The sequence below is a fragment of the Quercus lobata genome, chromosome 2 (genome assembly GCF_001633185.2).
Source record: "Quercus lobata isolate SW786 chromosome 2, ValleyOak3.0 Primary Assembly, whole genome shotgun sequence".
NCBI classification, from domain to species: domain Eukaryota; kingdom Viridiplantae; phylum Streptophyta; class Magnoliopsida; order Fagales; family Fagaceae; genus Quercus; species Quercus lobata.
In genome coordinates this window covers 30,877,394-30,896,772 of record NC_044905.1, presented here as the reverse complement: position 1 = coordinate 30,896,772, position 19,379 = coordinate 30,877,394, and the positions used below count along the sequence as shown (strand labels likewise).

General features: G+C 38.9%; 2 protein-coding genes across 4 annotated transcripts; one reads left to right on the top strand and one right to left on the bottom strand.

Moving 5' to 3' along the window:
• Positions 1-4,306: 4,306 nt before the first annotated feature.
• Positions 4,307-5,420, top strand: LOC115975308 (histidine-rich glycoprotein-like). Of its 3 annotated transcripts, none has more exons than XM_031096040.1 (2): positions 4,307-5,117; positions 5,148-5,420. In XM_031096040.1, exons 1-2 carry the CDS (start codon positions 4,350-4,352, stop codon positions 5,238-5,240), a joined length of 861 nt encoding a protein of 286 aa, XP_030951900.1. In that variant the 5' UTR covers positions 4,307-4,349; the 3' UTR covers positions 5,241-5,420. The 3 variants fall into 3 exon arrangements, with proteins under 3 accessions (XP_030951900.1, XP_030951899.1, XP_030951898.1); XM_031096039.1 differs by having other exon boundaries at positions 4,307-5,122; positions 5,153-5,420; XM_031096038.1 differs by having other exon boundaries at positions 4,307-5,420.
• Positions 5,421-5,628: 208 nt separating this feature from the next.
• LOC115975307 (probable polygalacturonase) lies at positions 5,629-10,736 on the bottom strand. Its single transcript, XM_031096037.1, has 5 exons — positions 10,345-10,736; positions 7,890-8,010; positions 7,321-7,495; positions 6,732-6,802; positions 5,629-6,386 (listed from the first exon to the last, which is right to left on the bottom strand). The coding sequence occupies exons 1-5, from the start codon at positions 10,684-10,686 to the stop codon at positions 5,740-5,742; spliced, it is 1,356 nt and encodes a 451-aa protein (XP_030951897.1). The 5' UTR covers positions 10,687-10,736; the 3' UTR covers positions 5,629-5,739.
• Positions 10,737-19,379: the final 8,643 nt, after the last annotated feature.

The window sequence follows — 19,379 nt, the reverse complement described above, 5'->3', positions numbered from 1 at the left end:
TTAGAATATATATGAACTGGCTCAATAATGTTATGCAGACAGTGATAGCCACGCCAATTTTCACACTGATAATGCCATCTCACTTTAAACTCAGGTCAACTTAACGCGCTATTTCGCATCTCTTACGTCATAGCTGACGTCAGTTTTGAGACTTTCTTTCCCCACGTTGTCCCCACGATTGAGGCTGTTTTGTAAAAATTGTATTCACACCTAGAGATCCAAAATCGTACCCCTCTTTTTTCCCAGTTTTTTTTATGAGTATTGAGTAGTCAATGCAAATATTTTCCAGACATATTTATATATTAGGTCTCTTTATTTTATAAAATTTCAATCAATCTTTCATTCAAATTTTGTATCTGAAATGAAAAGAGGGGTTAAAATGTCATTAGCATTTAGCAGATTGATTTGGAACCTCGGAAAGAAGCTTTGTAAATGCTAAATGCAATTAAACAAACGAAATTATAGAATTTGGATTTATTTCTCAACCATCACAATCTGTGAAAAACATAAGTCTAAATCATCCACCAACTTCTAATTTTCCATTTCCACATCTTTTTTAAAGGAAATGCAATCCTCTTTACTTAATTATGCAATATAATGAGAGATCCATGTGAATAGCACCTAGTGCTCCTTTGCATGGTTTTAAAAACTGGATCGTACCGGCCGGTTCAATCGGGAACCGGTCATTAATTTGGTCCGGTTATGACAAATATTGAAAAAGAGCTAAAAACCGAAAATAGTAAAAAACCGCCTGGTTCAATCGAAAAACTAAAAATCAGTATGGTTGAACCGATTTTGCAAAATTGTTGAAACAAATCTGCAATGGAGCTTTTTTTGCAGTAAAAATCTTCTTTTTTTCTCAGATCTGCTGATGATGAGGACAGATTTTTGCAATAAAGTCTTTTTCTTAAGATTGGCTATGCTTGAGAGAGAGAAAATGATTGAATGTTCATGCTTGGCGTTGAAATTAGCATCCTGGAGTGGTATCTACACTACAGATCTTCAATGAGGAAGAGAGGAACCGATGATGGCATTGTAGAGATAAACAAATAAAACAATAGATCTAACTTCCTGAGAGAGAGAGAGAGAGAGAGAGAGAGAGATGGTATGGAAAAAAAACCATTTTTTATATTATATTTTCTTAATATAAGTTATTAAAATTCAAATTTTAAATAAAAATTATTTTAATATTTTAATTAAATTATTTATGACATCACTGGTTCGACCATCGGTCAGATCACGGTTCGACCAAAAAACCGGTAATTAGTTACTTTTTCGGTTCTTTTTCTGTACCGGTTTTAAAAACATTGCTTCTTTGTCTAATAAATAGCTATCATTTGCTTTTATTTAAAATGAATAAATAAATAATTGAGTTTCTATAATATTGAAACCAATCTTTGATTTAAATTGCCCTATCAATAACGCCATATAACCAACCCATAGATGATTTCATGGTGCTGATAGAGCATGACTTAACATACGATAAATTGTTTTTACTTCTCCCCCTGGATTGTATTATTGATCAACTTAGACTTGATGTTTTGGGTACTGTTTATTGTAGGTAGGGATGGTAATGGAGTGGGGTGGGTCCAAAGGATGGAGTCTTCATTCCCACCCCGCATAGTTTTGTGTTACCCTATCCCTACCCCGCTCCGCATGACGGGAAAATTTTTCTTGCCCATCCCTGCCCCTTGGGCCCCGCAAAGTCCCGCCCCACTCCGTAAAATTCTACTTCTTATTAATTTGCCCACAACTATTACAATTGTTTTTAATAAAACTCGTTTCGTTATTAAAAATATACTTAACATTACAAATAAATTTATCCAATCAAATCAAAATAATTTTTAGCAAAAATTGAATAATATTATTAAAGTGTTTAACAAGACAATATCACAACAAAAACAAAAATCTCATAATACAAAATCAATGATTTAATAATATATAAATTTGTTTATAATAAAGACAAAAGAAAATGTTAACATTGGTATCTTATTTCCAACCTTGCTAGAGAAAAAAAAAAAAAAAAAAAAAGGTCTTGTTAGATAGAATAAAATAAGCTGATGAAAAGTTTGTTTAAATAGTAGGATTTTACGATATGAAAAATTTACAATTTAACCCTTATCAATACGAGGCGGGGCTGGGATGGGGCAGAGCGGGGTGGGTTGGCTCTAAAAAGTCTAAATCCATCTCCGTCCTACCCCGTGGTGCGAGGCAAAAATCTGGCCCCATCCCCACCCCACCATCTTTGCAAAGCGGGAAAAACCCACATGGAGCGAAACGGGACGAGATAAAATTGTCATCCCTAATTGTAGACACAGTCATAGCAATGCCATAACTCTTAATTGCTTTCCTTAATATATCCAGTTTACCAACAAAAAAATAAAAAGAAGATAAATGACCAAAACCTTTTCTAAAAACATATTACAATTGAAGTTGTACACAATAATTAGTACATGGCTCTGATTGACACTATCATATTTGCCCTAGCAACTATCAAGAATATCATTGGAGACACTTATTTTTCCTCTCTCTCTCTCTCTCTCTCTCTCTCTCTCTCTCTCTCTCTCTCTCTCTCTCTCCTATTTGTTTGTACATACACACACACATGAATACATACATAGAAACATGTGTGTGTGAAATTTGGGAGTGAAGTGAATCTAAATTCAGGTTCCGGTCAAGGGAAGGGAAGGTCTTGATGTTTTGGATGATAGGGTTGTTCAACCCCCCCCCCCCCCAAACACACACACACACACACAAAAGGCCTAATCGAGAGACACCTAAAGAAAAAAAAAAAAAAAAAGTGCCAACAAGTTTGCACATTTATAATTAGATTAGCTCCACCCTATCTGAAAATCCAATGAAACCAACCTATTCAAAGTGTTGTTCTTCTCTTCACTCTTTCTTTGTCATGTGTTATCACTCGAGATTTGATGTGGATCAAATTGATGGCTAGATCTAACGAAGATCTTAAGAGATCTACTATGACAATGCCAAATCTCCAGCATCAACAAGGTGATCCATGATTTCAATGGATCTGAGTATCAAAGTTCTCATTCCATTTCAATCAACTACCACTATACACGCAGTTAACAATGTGAGTCATCCAATTAACACCAAACTTAAGTCCAACAAACCCATGAACACCCTTTTTTTATGAATAAAGATAATGATATAAAAAGAGATCAAAGAAATGACTCAACCCATTAAGAAGGTATATCATGCATCGAGAGCATGAGTCTTCCCTCTCACATTAAGGTGGACCTCTCACAAGAAAGTGGACCCCATGAGTGTGAGGTCCACCTTCATGTAAGTGGAAAAACTCATGTATCTGATACATGGTATATTTTTCACAACCCATATTAATCTCTTGAGAGAAAAACCCAAAGAGAAAGAATAGAGACAGAAATGGCATCATTACACTTACAAAAAATAGCCCATTATCAGTAATTAATAAACTATTCAACCCATGTAGCTTTCTTTATTATTATGGATTTTAAGTTAGGGTGTGTTTAGATACCGCTTATTTACTGAAAACTGAAAACTTATTACTGAAAAAATTATAGCAAAATAAATTTTAAAGGATGTGAATAGTGATGTGAGACCCAAATTTACCTAGAAATCTATGTTTTGCTGACTTTTGTAAGTAAGTGAACAGTACCCATGAGACCCACTAAAAAAATACAGATGTACGGATTGGGCAATTCAAAGGTGTGTTTAGATACCACTTATTTGCTGAAAACTTATTACTAAAAACACTATAATAAAATAATTTTTAAATATGTGAATAATACCGTAAGACCTAAAAATGCATTGATATGCACGTTTTTGTGTTTTTGATTAAGTCGTAAACAATGTAGTGAGACCCAGCAAAAAATGCAAACGTTGGATTGCACGCTTAGTCGTACGTTGGCATTATGTGGCTAGCGTCCAATTGAAAGCTGCCACAATGCCAAATTTCATAAAATTACGACACAATCAGAAATATGAAATACCACTTTCACCATATCCCCCCACCCCACCCACTTCTTCTCTTCTTTTGAATTTCCCACAGAAGGTAATTTGGCACTACCCAAAAAGTCAATTGAAGCGGATTGTCGTATACGCAATCAAACCAACAGCTCTCCGAATGTGAACCCAAAAAATTTAGCGCGCTACCCGGAAAGTCCTTTCCTTTTGTCCAATCACGTGGTTGGTTACCCCTATTGCCCGCTGCCCGAGTCCCCTTTCTTTGTCAGTCAAACCTCCCTTAAAACCACCTGCCCTATCTGCCCGCACTGACCTCTTTTTCTATATAAACAACTTTCCTCTCTTTCCATCCAAAGTCTTAAGGACCATCATTTCCATCCACAATGGCCAAACTCGCCGTCACCGCAACCGTTATCTTCTTCTTGTTCGCCCTCTGCCACGCCTTTACACCGTTAGATCTACCGGAAAATGAAGACGTGTCATTTCACTTGCCCGGATCCGTGCCCAACACCATGATCCTCTTACCCAGCGAGAAATCCAAGTCCGAACCCGCCACCGCCGTGGAATTGGAACCCGAGACCACCTCCACCGACGAAACCCAGCCCAAATTGGAAGAAGCTGACGTCACCGTCACCGAGTTGACGGTTCCAACAGAATCAGACGATTCCGTCTCTATTCCGTTAAAGACAATCAGCTTCCGCCCGATCGACCGCCACTTCAGGAGCCGTCCGATCCCGTTATATTTCCGTCACGGCCACCGATGCCGTTTCCACCGCTTCCATCACCTCCGCCACCACCAGCACCACGATCACGACGACAACGACAAAAGCGAGGACCAAATCCGCGAGTTCAAGCAGTGGGGATCAAAACCGATAGTCCATTCCACGAATGACCGTGAGGTTCCGTACGGTAACGACATGATCTTGTCCTCCGGCAACGAGGACTCGAGCTCCGATCGAGGAATGGTGCGTCAGGCCCCTGCGAAATGGAGAAGGTTCGGGCACGGTGGGCCCAGGTTCCATATCGATGATGACGTGGACACCAAGATGAAGATGAAGAGGCATCATCGCCACGTGGAGGGTCAAGTGTGGGACAGAGAAGAACACGAGGAGAGAGAGCATAAACACAGGCACGAGCACGAGCACGAGCACGAGCACGAGCACGAGCACGAGCACGAGCATGAGCATGAGCATGGGCATGGGCATGAGCATGAGCATACACATGAGGGTGGGTTTATGAGGAAGATCCGCAAGTTTTTGAATCATCACTTTTGAAGCTAGCTATGTTTGATTATCATAGAGGCTCTTACTTTTAATTTTATGTGCTTATTATGTATGTTTGGGTTTTTATGTACTGTTTTATGTGGGAGTTTTATCCTTTTTGTAAATAATCTTTGCATCCCTGAGGGATGTGTAAGTATAATAATACATGTATTATACACTTTCCTACGTTTAGATTGTGTTATGAGATGCTACTAGTTTTAAACAATTCAAGAAAAATGAATTTATTTCATGATTTAGAAATATATAAAACGCGTATATTGTTAAATTCGAGAAATAAAATATTAATAGTGAAATGAAGAACATCTTGTTACGTGATTGCCAAGAGGTTTGCTGTGTTAAGTACAAAGATTGTTAGAGATGCAGAGAAGTGGATTAGTAGTTGTGGGAAACAATTCTTTGCTTTGCATTCTGAAATTAAAATAAATTAAAGAAAAAAATCATTGTAACTTACTTCAACTGAGTTGGAAAATTACATGAATATTATTAGAATTTAGAAGTGACTGGAACATGAGTTACTCGGAACGCTGGGGGACAACTCTGAACACGGCCATGGGCTTACTTGGTGAGCTGCTCCACTAACATCAGAGCACGACCAAGGAGGAGGACTTCGTTTTTCCTGAGTATCACCGTGAAGGTTGATGTCCGAGAGGCAAATCCCTGTAAAAGGGGAGTTCTTCAGGCCTTTTATTAAACCCGCTTGCAGAACCTTCACTCCCCAAACATTTGTAATAGTGACATCCTTGACAACAGGGAGAGCATTTGGATCGTATCTCTCATCAGGGTGACCCCCAACATCGCCTGCAATCTTTATCCCCTTTCGAGCTTTTTCGATATACACATTAGATACTGTAATGTTTCTTATCAGCCCTCCTCTACCAATGTTTGTCTTCACATGGATACCAACTCCCGTGTTGAAAAGGCTTATGTGTTCTACCAAGACATTCTCCACCCCACCAGAGGTTTCACTTCCAATTGCAATTCCAGAAAATGGGGATGATCCTGTTATCCGTCGGATTGTGATGCCAGAACTAGGACGACCATAAGCAATTCCATATTCATCCCACCCGCTCTTCACTGCCACAAGATCATCTCCGGTTGCTATGTACGAGTCCTCTATGCAGACATTAGAGCTTGAATCTGTATCATAAAATTTATGGATGTATAGAATTAAAATTTCTTGAACATCACTCTTCGAATGAAACGACCAGAAGTATGTGGTGTCTTCCACCCACAAGATACTTATTTAGCAATGGGAGGGGCAGCCAATGGTTGTGGGGTCTAACCCAGAATTAAACCAACCTATCTATATCTTAGCCATCAGTGATTTCCTCTATTGTTGTACACAGTTATGATATCTTAAGACTAGCAAGTGTAAGGAAGGATTAGCAGAAGTAATCTGCTCCATCTACTAAAAATCTAGGAATAAACAAATTAATAGATAGGTTAGAAAGCCTAAATACATAGCATCAAAGATTGTTTTACCTGGATCAATGCCATCAGTGTTGGGAGAGTCAGCTGGAGCCAATATTGTAACATAGCGGATAACAACATTGCTGCAGAAAAAAGAAAGAGGCACCAGATGAGATTACAGCTCTACCCATCCAATCCTAGGACTACCTAATGGGCTGTATGAAAACATTAAAATTTAAGAACTCTGTTCTGAATCTTGGCAGGTCAGTAAACTGTAAATTCAATTCAAAATTTTGAATTTATTGGCAAACTCGCTGAATATCTGAAAGTTCCATAAAAATAATTTGCCAACTTCACATTATTGGACTGCATTAAAGTATTTAACCCAGGTAAAGTGGACCCATATGGAACAGGCAGCCCCTTATAAAGCTTAAAAATGTAGCAAATTAATATTTATTTTGACATTCTAAGACAAAATATTTAACTTAGACATCAGAATTGAAAATATGATCTCCTTATTCACCCACCAGTTGATAGGACTGGGACCATATACAATATGAGCCATATATTGTCAATTTCTCTAAGATACTTACATGACATGTATATTGTGAAGTTCAGTTCCAACACAAAAATTTGCAAAAATAAAGTTTAATGCTAGTACCTGCAATAGACAGGGTGAATGTTCCAAAAAGGCGAATTCCGGAAAATAACATTGGAAATGATAATTTCTCTTGAGTTCATAAATTCAATGAGACTCGGTCTAGTAAATTGAAGAGTTCGCTGCCTCCACATGTTCCACCAGACATCTCCTTGGCCATCAATTGTCCCATTCTCACCTATGAAAAATCATTAAAGAAGCAAAACAGAAGACAAGTATAAGATACGATGTTTGGTATTGAAACCTGTAGTTCTAGGTTGAAATTTTCCATTTACTTCATGTCAAGAAAAACTCACACCTTAAAAGCATGTGCTTTATTACTAAACAGCACAACGGCCACATATTCTAATAGTCATAAATAAATAGAACATTACACATTCATGAGGTATATTTCTAGCTACATACTTAGATGTGATTTTCTCTAGTATGCAGCATCTAGTGTCAGTGTCTGACAGAGGGTGCTCCAATTATTAATTACTAAATGATTTAAGATGCTCAATTAGACAGTAGAGATCTATAAAATATGCTATAAGCCACCCAAAGCAATGACACCAGTTCTTGTTGATACCCACCAGTAATTACTACGTCACGAAGTCCATATCCATGGATAAAACTCATATATCTTCCTCCAGGAAGCTCCCTCCCTCTTCCATAAGATGGCAAAGGAGCAATTAGTGGCCAATTCTGAGTATCCTGAAGCATCAAGCAAGGAAGAAAGTTCAACACAATGTAAAATTCACTAAAGCTGGGCTAAGGAATAAACTAGCAGTCATTTAAAGCTTTTAATTCTTTTACCTTTTCATTTCTTCATTAGATTGAAAATATTTTCAATGATAATTTATAACAAGGCTGAGTATCTACAGGAAATCACATTATTGAGCATAATAAAGGAACCCAATCCAATCAGGTAGTGAATTTTTTTAAACATTGCATCTAATGAAATGGTTGATATATTAAACCCAGGGCCAGGAACAAACCCAAAAGCAGAAACTGGTACCCTATGAGGACCTTCTAGCAAGAAACAAAAACCATTCCAAATGTATCTTATGTCATTTTTTGCAACCATAAAGCTCATTAAGCAATTGACATAGTTTTGCAAGGGCAAAAAATTAAGTAAAGAGAAAAATGTCTTTGAGGAAGGTAATGCCATGGTTAGCCTTTGCCCATCTATTATTGGTAATATGCATTAAAGGTTTCAATACCCGCATTGGCAAACTAAAACTCAGGAAGTGCATGATTCATGGCCCCAACTCAAAGCTGTACATTATGAGCTACCAAAACCCAAAAGCATGATACAACTGTAGACAGGACAAGATGTCCATCCATGTCGGGTAGGGCTCCAAATGCAGAAGGATATGGGATCCACTAGAGATGTGGTGTCCAATCCCCAGGTGATCAGGGGTGGCATTGTTTTCAGCCACAAAAATATGCAAGAGCAGAACATAATTTTGGGCAATTGACACTGTCCTTACCAATAAGACTAACAATCTTGCCATATTTTAATGTAATCCTTATATTTTTCAATTAGGCTTAAATATTAATATTTCAAATCACAGATTTGCAATTGTCACCAATGGTTTGCTGCTGTGCTTAAGGTCCATTTGGATTGAGGGGAAGAGAGGGAAAGTAGAATAGATCAGAGTAGAGTAGAATTAACCAAAAATTAGTCTATTTACAGCCTGCTCTACTTTACTCCCATCTACTCTCCCTCCTTCCCCCCTCAATCCAAATGGGCCCTTAATGTTGAAGTGAAAACAACATACAGTATTCACAATTACACATCCCTCACAAGCCAACGGAAATATGGAAGAAGCAATATTCTAATTTAACGTGACACTATCAAATACGACAAGACCACTTGCCAGAAATCTAGCTGTCCAACAAACTTAATATTCTACACTGTAAATGTAATGCACATGCAAACATGCTACATAGACCCACCATATTCATTTCTTACCTAAGCCCGGACCCACCATAGATCATGGAAATCTCTTTAATCCCTCACCCCTTGAATTCCACACAAATCTTTCTCACTAAGAGCATTGCATAAGCTTTTGCAAAAATTTTAGTATATTTTAGAATAAAAACCTAATCAATTTTTCTTGATTTTTTAATTGTTTTTATTTTTACACAAAATATTCACTCTCTTCCTTTATACTCGGGATATGTAAAAAAAATCTAAATGCAAAACTAATAATGCCAATGTAAATTTACATGAACCATGTATTTTTACACAACTTTATATAACCTAATGTTAATGAATTTTGATCTTAGTTGGCTAAAATATGATCTTTTTTTTGTATTATACAAAAGCCAACCAAAACAATAATCATCATGCAAAAATTACATCTTCAACTATGCCCATTCTCTTCCTTAAACCAATCTAAAGCCCCAAATTTCTTTTCCAAAGTAAGGCCGAAGACTGTCTTCTTCTTTTTTGAGGTAGTTTTTTCATTTCTTTTAACTCTTTTACTAACAAAAGAAGCTAATTATACCAACACATGTCCCAATCAAATCCTCTCCATTTGCATTAAAATAAAAAGGGTTTACTTTTTAGTTCATCCAGTAAAATCTCTTGTTCTTGAACAAAAGGACTAAGTTCAAATCCCGCTTACACAACCAAAAACAAAAAAAAAAACAATTAATGCCTTCAAAAAAGTTACGTTACACTGCATTATAAGTTATAGTGTTATACCAACAAAACTATGTAATAACTCATTTTATTTATCTTTTTTTTCCAAATTTTAAAGAGAACTGGTCCAAAATTAACCATGTTTCAAAAACTACTAAAGATGTTAACTAATTTATAACCAATAACTTCCCAAACATAACCATTCATACCAAAGTTACCTTACCTACTTGATTCAATGCATTCGAATCAATACAATGTGAACACGTGTCCAAAACATGCCACGTGTAGTGCTGATTCTAGTTTTATTACGCACCGACGCTAAAACATGTTTTAAGGTGTGAAATTGAGTAATGTAATTGAAAATCATTGCATAAAATTTTAGAACGAGTTTTTACCTGAGAGGCTTTGATAACAGCACCTCTAGCCAAATAAAGCGTCATTTGACTAGTGAGATTGAAGGTCTCCGTTAAGTACACCCCTGGAGGCACGTAAAGCAGCGTGCCACCTCTCCTCCTCAGGTGCTGAATCCGATATATCGCTTCCCGAAACGCCTTCGTGTTCAACGTTTTCCCGTCACCGACGCCCCCGAAGTCGGTGATCGAGATCTTGTCGTTTCGGTGCCTCGTCGGTACTATCCCGGAGCACGTTATCAAATCCTCAGCCGCTACACACTTCTCCAAATTCCATAACGGCAAAACGGTTGAGAAAATGCAGAGCAAAACCAAAAACCGTAGCATTTTCGTAAAATTCAGCTATTCTTGAGGGCAATAATAATAAACAAAGAGTTTTTTTTTTTTTTTTTGCTTAATTTGTAGGAGATTTTGAGGGTGATTACAAGAGGAAAAGCACAAATTTACTTGAAGATTTTGGTTTAGAATATTCGAGAAGAGATATTTATGGTAGATCTGGAAATGGTACAAAGAGATAGATCCAAGCCAAAGTCTTTATGAGTTTGAGCAATAATTTATTTAAGAATGGAAAGCAAAAACTGAGAGAGAAAAGTTGAAGAGAAAGATGGTTTTGTTTGTCTGGAAGTGATTGTTTTGAAGAGTATAAATGAGTTTGAGAGACACAGACACAGTGAGTAGCTGAGAATGGACGAGTTAGCGAGTAGTTAATAAAAGCAGTGAAAGTGTGACGAGACGAAAGATGGATAGAAGTATTAAATAAAGTGTGTGAAATGCTGTGACGTGGTATTAAGTGTTTAGCGACCCGTCGAAAAAGCCGTTGGGACTTGGGGTAGGCTGGCCTTTTCTATTTGTTCAATTGTTTCTGCTTCCTAGCAAAATAAATCATATGCAAGTGTATTGTTAATTGCATTTCATATTTTCGCACAATTTTGGTGTGATGGTCAAGTGTGAGGGTAAGGGCTAAGATTCAAATCTTCAGAATAGAGTTTCACACATATACATTCAGATTAGATTAGAGTATAATTTTTATCTTGTAAAACTTTTCATTTTTTTTCCCAATTTCATGTCAAGTGATCTTTTTTTTTTTTAATGAAACACACAAGCAATTTTATTAAGAAAATGCAATAGATACATCTTGAAAAAGAGCTTGTTCTACAAAACAATGATTATATTCAATCCAAGCAATGAAATCATCAAAAGAGCTTGTTCTACACATACAATTTCTTCTTATTCATGTCAAGTGATCTTCTAAATCCTGTTTATAATTTTAGGTCAATTATTATATTTGTATATAAATTCATGTATTTAAACTTACAAAATAGATTTTTATCTTGATTTTATATCAAGTAACCTTTCAATCATAATTTTATGTTCATTTTTATATTTACATGCAAATTTATGCATCTTGTAAGGACCAGATTTGAGTCCCTAGCCCAAAAGGTGGATGGACTTAGGCCAAAAAAATCCAAAACAATGAATTTGTAGAGAGTGGGTTGGAAAACTGGGTTTTAATGAATCAGATCACCACTAAAGTGAATTCAGATGACAAGATAATGAAGATAAACAAGTTTACACTGAAGAAAATCGTCCTCAACACAATCCAATGAGATTAGTTCTTATATATTTCTCTCAAGTTTGGTTACAAATGCAATTCTTGATTGCTACAGTCTTTTGCTCCTAATTTCTCGATCCCCTTGTCTCATTGCTTCCTTCTCCTTTGATACTCTCTTCCACTTTCATCTTTACCCTCAACGTGCAGACCAGATGGTTGATGTTTGATACTTGTCCCATCAGCACCTTCATAAAATCTTTATGTAGTAACTGTAAGGCTAAAAACCACTGTTCATATATCACATCCACATTAATGCGGCTAGAGAGTTAACTGCAGAGCATTTAATACGATGGTAGCAGCTTTCTCCTTAGATATTTTAGGACTCCCATCTATCCTTTGTTTCTGCAATGTTTACCCATACCAATAGAACTTCCTGGAACAATCCCCTAAACGGCAGACCACCTCTACGGACCTCAGCTTTGGTTAGCCGAGGAGGCATTCATCCTCGGCCCAACCCTTGGGCCATTATGATTAAAACTAACTTCTTCATTTACTAACACGGGCTCTCTTGACAATGTTTACTCCTCCTTAGATGACCCCTCGTCCTCGGCTTGGGCCTCAAGCCCAATATATACATAAAAATAGAGCTCCTGGGCCCAATACCCCTACAATAATCCCTCAAGATTTTTTTTTTTTTTTTTGGCTCCTCAAGAAGAAAGGAGGATTTCGATGTCACCTTAGCTAGTCTGTGCTCATCATACATCACCTCTGCCTGTGTAGATGCCTTTTTAACTACCCAAGACACGCTCCTGGCACTTCAGCATACGAGACACGCCTTCATTAAATTTTTGCGGCTCCCTATCCCCCATGTTCTACGGCGCAATGCGAATCCAACAGTTGAGGATTATGCTGGAACATGGGCGGGAATTTTCCCGCTTGTAGCTTTTTCATTGATATAAATACCACTCAAATCAATCACCCATCTCACTCTAGGATTCATTTAGCTCTAGCACACATACACTGAACCTGCCAACTTTCCTAACTCACTCGTGCCTTTACAAATACCAAAAGCCTGTCCAATGATACTTTTCTTCTTTCTGTAAGTCTTCACAAATCTTTACACTTTGTTTTTCCATATATTTTTCTTTTCTCTGTACTTTTCCTCTCCTCAGCTCCATTTTCTCCTCTCAATCATTTTAATTCTCCTAAACCTTTCTAAAAATGGGTAGATTCAAGAGTTTGGTAGACTCCGAGGAGGGAATAGAGAGCTTTAGGGCTTAGTATAGGATCCCTTCAGGAGTAGGCATTAGGTACTGTAAAAAGGGGAAATAGCACGAAGACAGGCAAGAGGAAGAGGTAGTAATCCCGATGATTGCCTTCATAGAAGGAGGGATGACAACCCCTATGGGTACTGTTACTAGGAACTACCTTAGGGCCCATAGGTTAGCTCCCACCCAGTGTGCACCCAACATATTCAGAATCTTAGGTTATGTAGATGCCCTTAATAAGAGGATGGGCTTAAACCTCACACACCATGATGTCAATTGGGTTTACAACCTCCATCATTTAACAGGGCAGGGGTATTTCTTAAAATCTAGGTACCTTGAGATCAGAATCATTCAATGCCTTCCTGAATCCAACAAGGGCCTCAGAAAGGACTTCTTGATCATGTCAAGGGAATGGCACGATGGCCTCCCCTACCCGACGAGAGAGAAAAACTAGGTGGAGTTTTAAATTTAGGATGGTTATTTTAAAGTTACCCCCTGTGCTCTTCTTTTTTTTCTTTTTTTGTATTTGTACATGAAATTTTCTTTAATTTGCATTGTTCTTTACTGATGATATTTTTTGTCTTTCCCAATGATTTTGCAAACAAAAACACTGTCATTCCCAACTTCAACCTTGTAAACTAGGCAAGTTTGGATAAGATCCTGAAGGCTGAGATGTTCGTCCACACAAACGATCAACTCAAGGCAGCCCACCTGATATTGGACTACATTCCAATATCCAAGAGTTTCCAGGCACCTAAGTGCGTCATCAAAGCCAGGGATCCTCGGCTGCAATGGATCAGTGTTGCTGCTCTAGGATTTCTGATCTACGACCCAATTTCGGAAGGCGTTCTCACTACCAACCCCATACCAGATGGTATACCCAAGGTAGAGGCCTCCTCTTCCTATCCCATCACCAAGAAAAAGGAAAAAGAAGAAGAAGAAGAAGGAGAAATAGTTGAAGTGTCCGACTTCAACTATTTCTCCTTCTTCTTCTTCTTCTTTTTCCTTTTCCTCGGTGATGGGATGGGAAGAGAAGGCCTCTGACTTCGGGGTTTTTAATCAACCTTTATCTCCGGACACTTCATCTAGTGATCTCGGACAATCTTCCCCATCCTAGTCCAGCTACCACCGAATTGCTAGAATCCCAGCTAAGGAGGGACGCTCCCTAGAAGTCGGCCCAGACAAGGCTCCCCTCTCCTCCACCCGCCCCAACCCTCCAAGCCAACCTTGCTGACCATAAAAGGAAGCGGGAGGAGAAGGGAAAGGAAGTGGCAGAGACAGGGAAAAACCTTTCCCCCCACGAAGTTAAGCCCCAGAGGGGGGGCTAAGCAGCAAAGAGACCTTCAAATAAGGTTAGCCACTAAGGCAGAGCGGAGAAGTGACCATAGAGCTGCAGTCCCAGCTTGGGCCCTACGCATGGAGTTGGATGGGGCTCCTTTACTCAGTAATGCCTCTATCCGAGACTTCCAGCAGGGCATGGTTGGGTACGTGGCAGACGTGGTGGAACAATCCCTACTACTGCCCAAGGATATGGCTGACCTCAAATCTATGAAGCAACATAAGGTCTTCTCGGATTAAAGAGGGACCTGGCCATGGTAAGTTTTTTTTTTTTTTTTTTAATTGTTCTTCTCTTCCTTTCCAGGCCATCCAAGCCACCTTTAAAGCCGAGGAGATGGTGAACTATTCCCATCGAAAAATGAAGAAGGAAGAGGGGAGGAGGATAGCAGCCGTGGATGCCTTCCACATGGCTAAAAAAAAGCGTCCAAGATCTTAAAGTCAAGCTGACCGAGGAGGAGAGAGAAAGAAAAAACATTGCAGCTACCTTGGACAGTGTTGAATGGCAGGCAGAAGGCCAAAGGGTGCTACTCCATAATGTCGAGGACCAATTGGCTGCCTCCAATGAGCAGATCCTTGCTCTGAAAGAATAAATTGAAGGAGGTCCAAAAGGCCAAGGATCAGGCAGAGAAAGCCACGAGGGAGGCAGAAAAAGATAGGGAGGAGGTAAATCAGCAAGGGTATGATATTTGGGTGATTGAGACTAAGGAAACCCTTAGAGCCTAGGTCTCAGGGGTATGCAGGACTTATTGCCTCCGGGTATGGAATGAGGCTCTCAACCAAGCTGGGGTTGAGGCTTCAACTGTACTCAAGAAGGCAGAAAGTGTCTACTACCCTCAAGCCATTTATGCCTCTTCCTCCAGCAGCTCCAAGGCAGACACCCCTCCCGAGGTGGCCGATCCAAAGAAGAGTAGCCCTAAAAAGGTCCCTCCCTCCTCTGGCAGCCCTCCAAAAGTGGCCAAGCAACCCGGCGTGAACGAAAAAGAAACCGAGGTGACTAAAGAGGTAGCCCTTGATGCCACCATGCCCCCAGCTGCTCCCTAGGATCCTACTAAAGACAAAGAGGCCTCCGGGATGGAGATTGTTCTTGCAAGTCTTCCAATTCCTACCAAAGGTAAAGAAGCAGATCAAGGATCCTTGGAGGCTACAGTCCAGCAATCCAAGGCCCCGTCCCAAGGAAAAATTGTAATAAAAAAGAAGTAGATTTTTATGTAGTTCTCTCTTTTTTTCTTTTTCTTTTTTTATAGTATGTAACCAAACTGCCCCCTTTTGTACTCAATTGGCCTTGCTTTAAGGCTTTAATTAATGAAAGTTATGCATATTTTCTTTCTTCCTATGATTCTCATACTGGTGTTAATATAATTTTTATCTTATCTAACACTCAGTAAACATAGTAATGAGGTAAAGCTCTTCTTATTAATCTGCATAAGTAACAGAAAAGCTATCCTATCTCATATGGTTAGCAGCAAAATAAATTAAATCCACTAAGTCCATCACCTCGGCAAAGCATAATTTTAACTTTGAGGGCATACACAGTAATGTGGCATACATATAGGTTTTAACTTACTCTAGTCCCCACTCATTAGCAAGTTTGAAGGACTAGAAGGATAATTAATTCTCAAACAAATACAGGTATGTCTATAAATGCTTTAAGTGATGCTCATGTGCATCCATTTGAGCCTGCTACCACAGTGAAAATTTTTGCTGTTTAGAGTGGCTGACCATTTTTGGCATTCAAGTAATCAACAAGAAACACTAATTTACCTTAAGTATGTAGTCTGAGGAGTTTGAAATAACTAAGTCTTTGCCCTGATACTTGGTAAAATGATAGGAAGTATGAATTTACCCAAAGTATGTGATCCGAGAAGTCAGGCATAGTTAAGGTTCTATTTAATACTCAGAGAAGTAATTTAACATATCAATTTACCTAAGGTATGTGGTTCGAGGAGCTAGGCATGACCAAGATTCTGTTTGATACTCAAAAAGATGTCATTAAGTATTAATTTACCCAAAGTATGTGATCCGAGGAACTAGACATAGCTAAGGTTTTGTTTAATACTCAAAGAAGTAATTTAACATATCAATTTACCCAAGGTATGTGGTTCAAGGAGCCAGGCATGACCAAGCTTCTATTTGATACTCAGAAAGATGCCATTAAGTATTAATTTACCCAAAGTATGTGGTTCGAGGAACCAAGCATAGCTAAAGTTCTGTTTAATACTCAGAAAGATGTCATTAAGTATTAATTTACCCAAAGTATGTGGTCCAAGGAATCAGGCATAGTTAAGGTTCTGTTTAATACTCAAAAAAGTAACTTAACATATCAATTTACCTAAGGTATGTGGTCTGAGGAGTCAAGCATGATTAAGGTTCTGTTTGATACTTAAAAAGATGCCATTAAGTATTAATTTACCCAAAGTATGTGGTCCAAGGAACCAGGCATAACTAATATTCTGTTTAATACTTAGAAAAGTAACTTAACATATCAATTGACCCAAGATATGTGGTTCGAGGAGTCAGGCATGGTCAAGGTTCTGTTTGATACTTAGAGTAACAATAATATGGAGCTCAATAGATAATGTAATAAACGAGAATGTGACGAGAAAAACTTTCATTAATAATAATACATTTTTCAGGTTATTTACATTCTAAGGACGTAGTACAACATTTTCATCTAGGTCTTCAAGATGATACACACCTATTCGAGCCACCGAGGTGATGCGATATGGCCCTTCCCAATTAGGCCCTAACTTTCCCCATACTGGATTCTTTGCAGTACCTAGAACCTTTCTTAACACTAAGTCTCCAGGTGCCAGTGGCCTTAGCTTCACGTTGGCATTGTACCCTTGTTTGAGCTTGTGCTGATAATAGGCTAACTGGACCATGGCATTTTCTCTTCGCTCTTCAATTAAGTCTAGGCTCCTTCCTAATAGCTCATCATTGTTTCTCGAAGTGAAAGAACTTGTTCTTAGTGTTAGGAATCCAATCTCCAGAGGAATAACAGCCTTGACTCCATAAGTCATTGAAAAGGAAATCTCCCCAATGGACCTACGAGGTGTAGTCTGGTATGTCCAAAGGACGTGTGACAACTCTTCCACCCATTTTCCCTTCACGTCGTCTAACCTCTTTTTAAGCCCACTCACTATGACCTTATTGACGACTTCAGCCTATCCATTCCCTTGGGGATATGCCGGGGTGGAATATCTATTCGTTATGCCCAGGTTACAGTAATATCTCCTGAAAACTTTGCTATCAAACTGAAGTCCATTGTCCTAGATGAGGGTGTGAAGGATTCCAAACTGAGTGACAATACTTTTCCATACGAATCTCTTGGCATCCACATCCCTGATATTCACTAATGGTTTAACTTCAACCCACTTGGTGAAGTATTCTATACCGAGCAACAAATATTTCCTATTCCCCGCTGGCCTAGGGAAAGGACCTACAATGTCCAAGTCTCATTAAGCAAATGGCCAAGAGTTGGATAGATGATTAAGGACACCTCTGGTTGGTGAATTTTTGGTGCAAATCTTTGGCATTGGTCACACTTCTTCACATACTCTTGTGTTTGTCTTCACATACTCTTGTGTTTGCCTCTACATATTTGGCCACCAATATCCTTGAGTGAGGGCCCTATGAGACAAAGATCTGCCCCCCGTGTGGCTTTCACAAATCCCTTCATGTAATTCTTCCAAGAGTAATTCAACTGCTTCAGGGTGTTTGCATAGTAGATGCGGTACAGAAAAAGATCTTTTATACAACTTTTGGTCCTTGGACAGCCAAAACCGAAAAGCCTTTCTTCGTACCTTATCGGCCTCGGACTTACTCTTAAATAAGATGTCTTCCTTAAGGAATAATACTATGGAGTCTATCTAGCTAGGTCCCACCCTAATCTGATAAATGTAAGCCACGTTTCTCCCTACTTCAATAGGCTTACACAAGTCTTCCACAAGAATCACCTGAGGTAAACTTTGTGCCAAGGAGGTTGCCAGCGTGGCAAGAGAGTTGGCATGTGTATTTCTATTTCTAGGAATTCGCGATAAATTAAAAGACTCAAATGTTGATTACAAGTATCTAACCTGGTTCAAATACTCCTGCATTCCGAGATCTCTAGCTTCCAGCTTTCCTCGAACTTGGCCCACAACCAGCCTTAAGTCAGAGAAAATTTTCACTACTTTTCCACCCATTTTCCAAACCATGGTCATCCCTACCAACAAAGTTTCATATTCAACCTCATTGTTTGTGGCCGAGAAGCCTGATCGCAAGGATTTCTCAATTGTGACATTCTCTAAAGATATCAAAACTAGCCCCACTCCAAATCTTCTTTGGTTTGCAGCACCATCAACGTATACATTTCAAGACAAAGGTTCCTGTAAAGAAATTGCACCAACTGATTTTCCATTCATGTTCTGCTTTTCTACTTTCTCTTCTATTGGAGTTTCAACAAACTCGGCCACCAGATCGGCAAGGACCTAGCCCTTAATAGAGGTGCGAGGCATGTACTTAATATCAAAAGCCCCTAGGATCGTACCCCACTTGGTAATCCTTCCTGTGTAATCAGCGCTCCGAAGTAGAGATCTAAGCAAAAGCTAGGTCAGGACAACAACTATGTGTGATTGGAAGTAGTGGGGGAGCTTGCGTGTAGCATGCACAATTGCCAAAATGGCCTTCTCCAGGGGTAAGTAACGGACCTTAATCGCATGCAATGACTTGCTCACATAATAGACCGGCCTTTATATACCACTATCAACCCGTACAAGTACCAAGCTTACCGCATTGGAAACCACAACAATATAGGCAAACAAAATCTCCTCCACCTCAGGTTTGGACATAATGGGTGGCTAGTGGCTGAGAAAGATATTCCT

Coding starts and splice junctions, on each gene's coding strand:
- LOC115975308 (XM_031096038.1), top strand. CDS start 4,350: ATGGCCAAACTCGCCGTCACCGCAACCGTTATCTTCTTCTTGTTCGCC.
- LOC115975307 (XM_031096037.1), bottom strand. CDS start 10,686: ATGCTACGGTTTTTGGTTTTGCTCTGCATTTTCTCAACCGTTTTGCCG. Junction 8,011..10,344: donor CTGTTATCAAAGCCTCTCAG/GTAAAAACTCGT, acceptor TTGATGCTTCAG/GATACTCAGAATTGGCCACT. Junction 6,803..7,320: donor ATTCACCCTGTCTATTGCAG/GTACTAGCATTA, acceptor TTTTTTCTGCAG/CAATGTTGTTATCCGCTATG.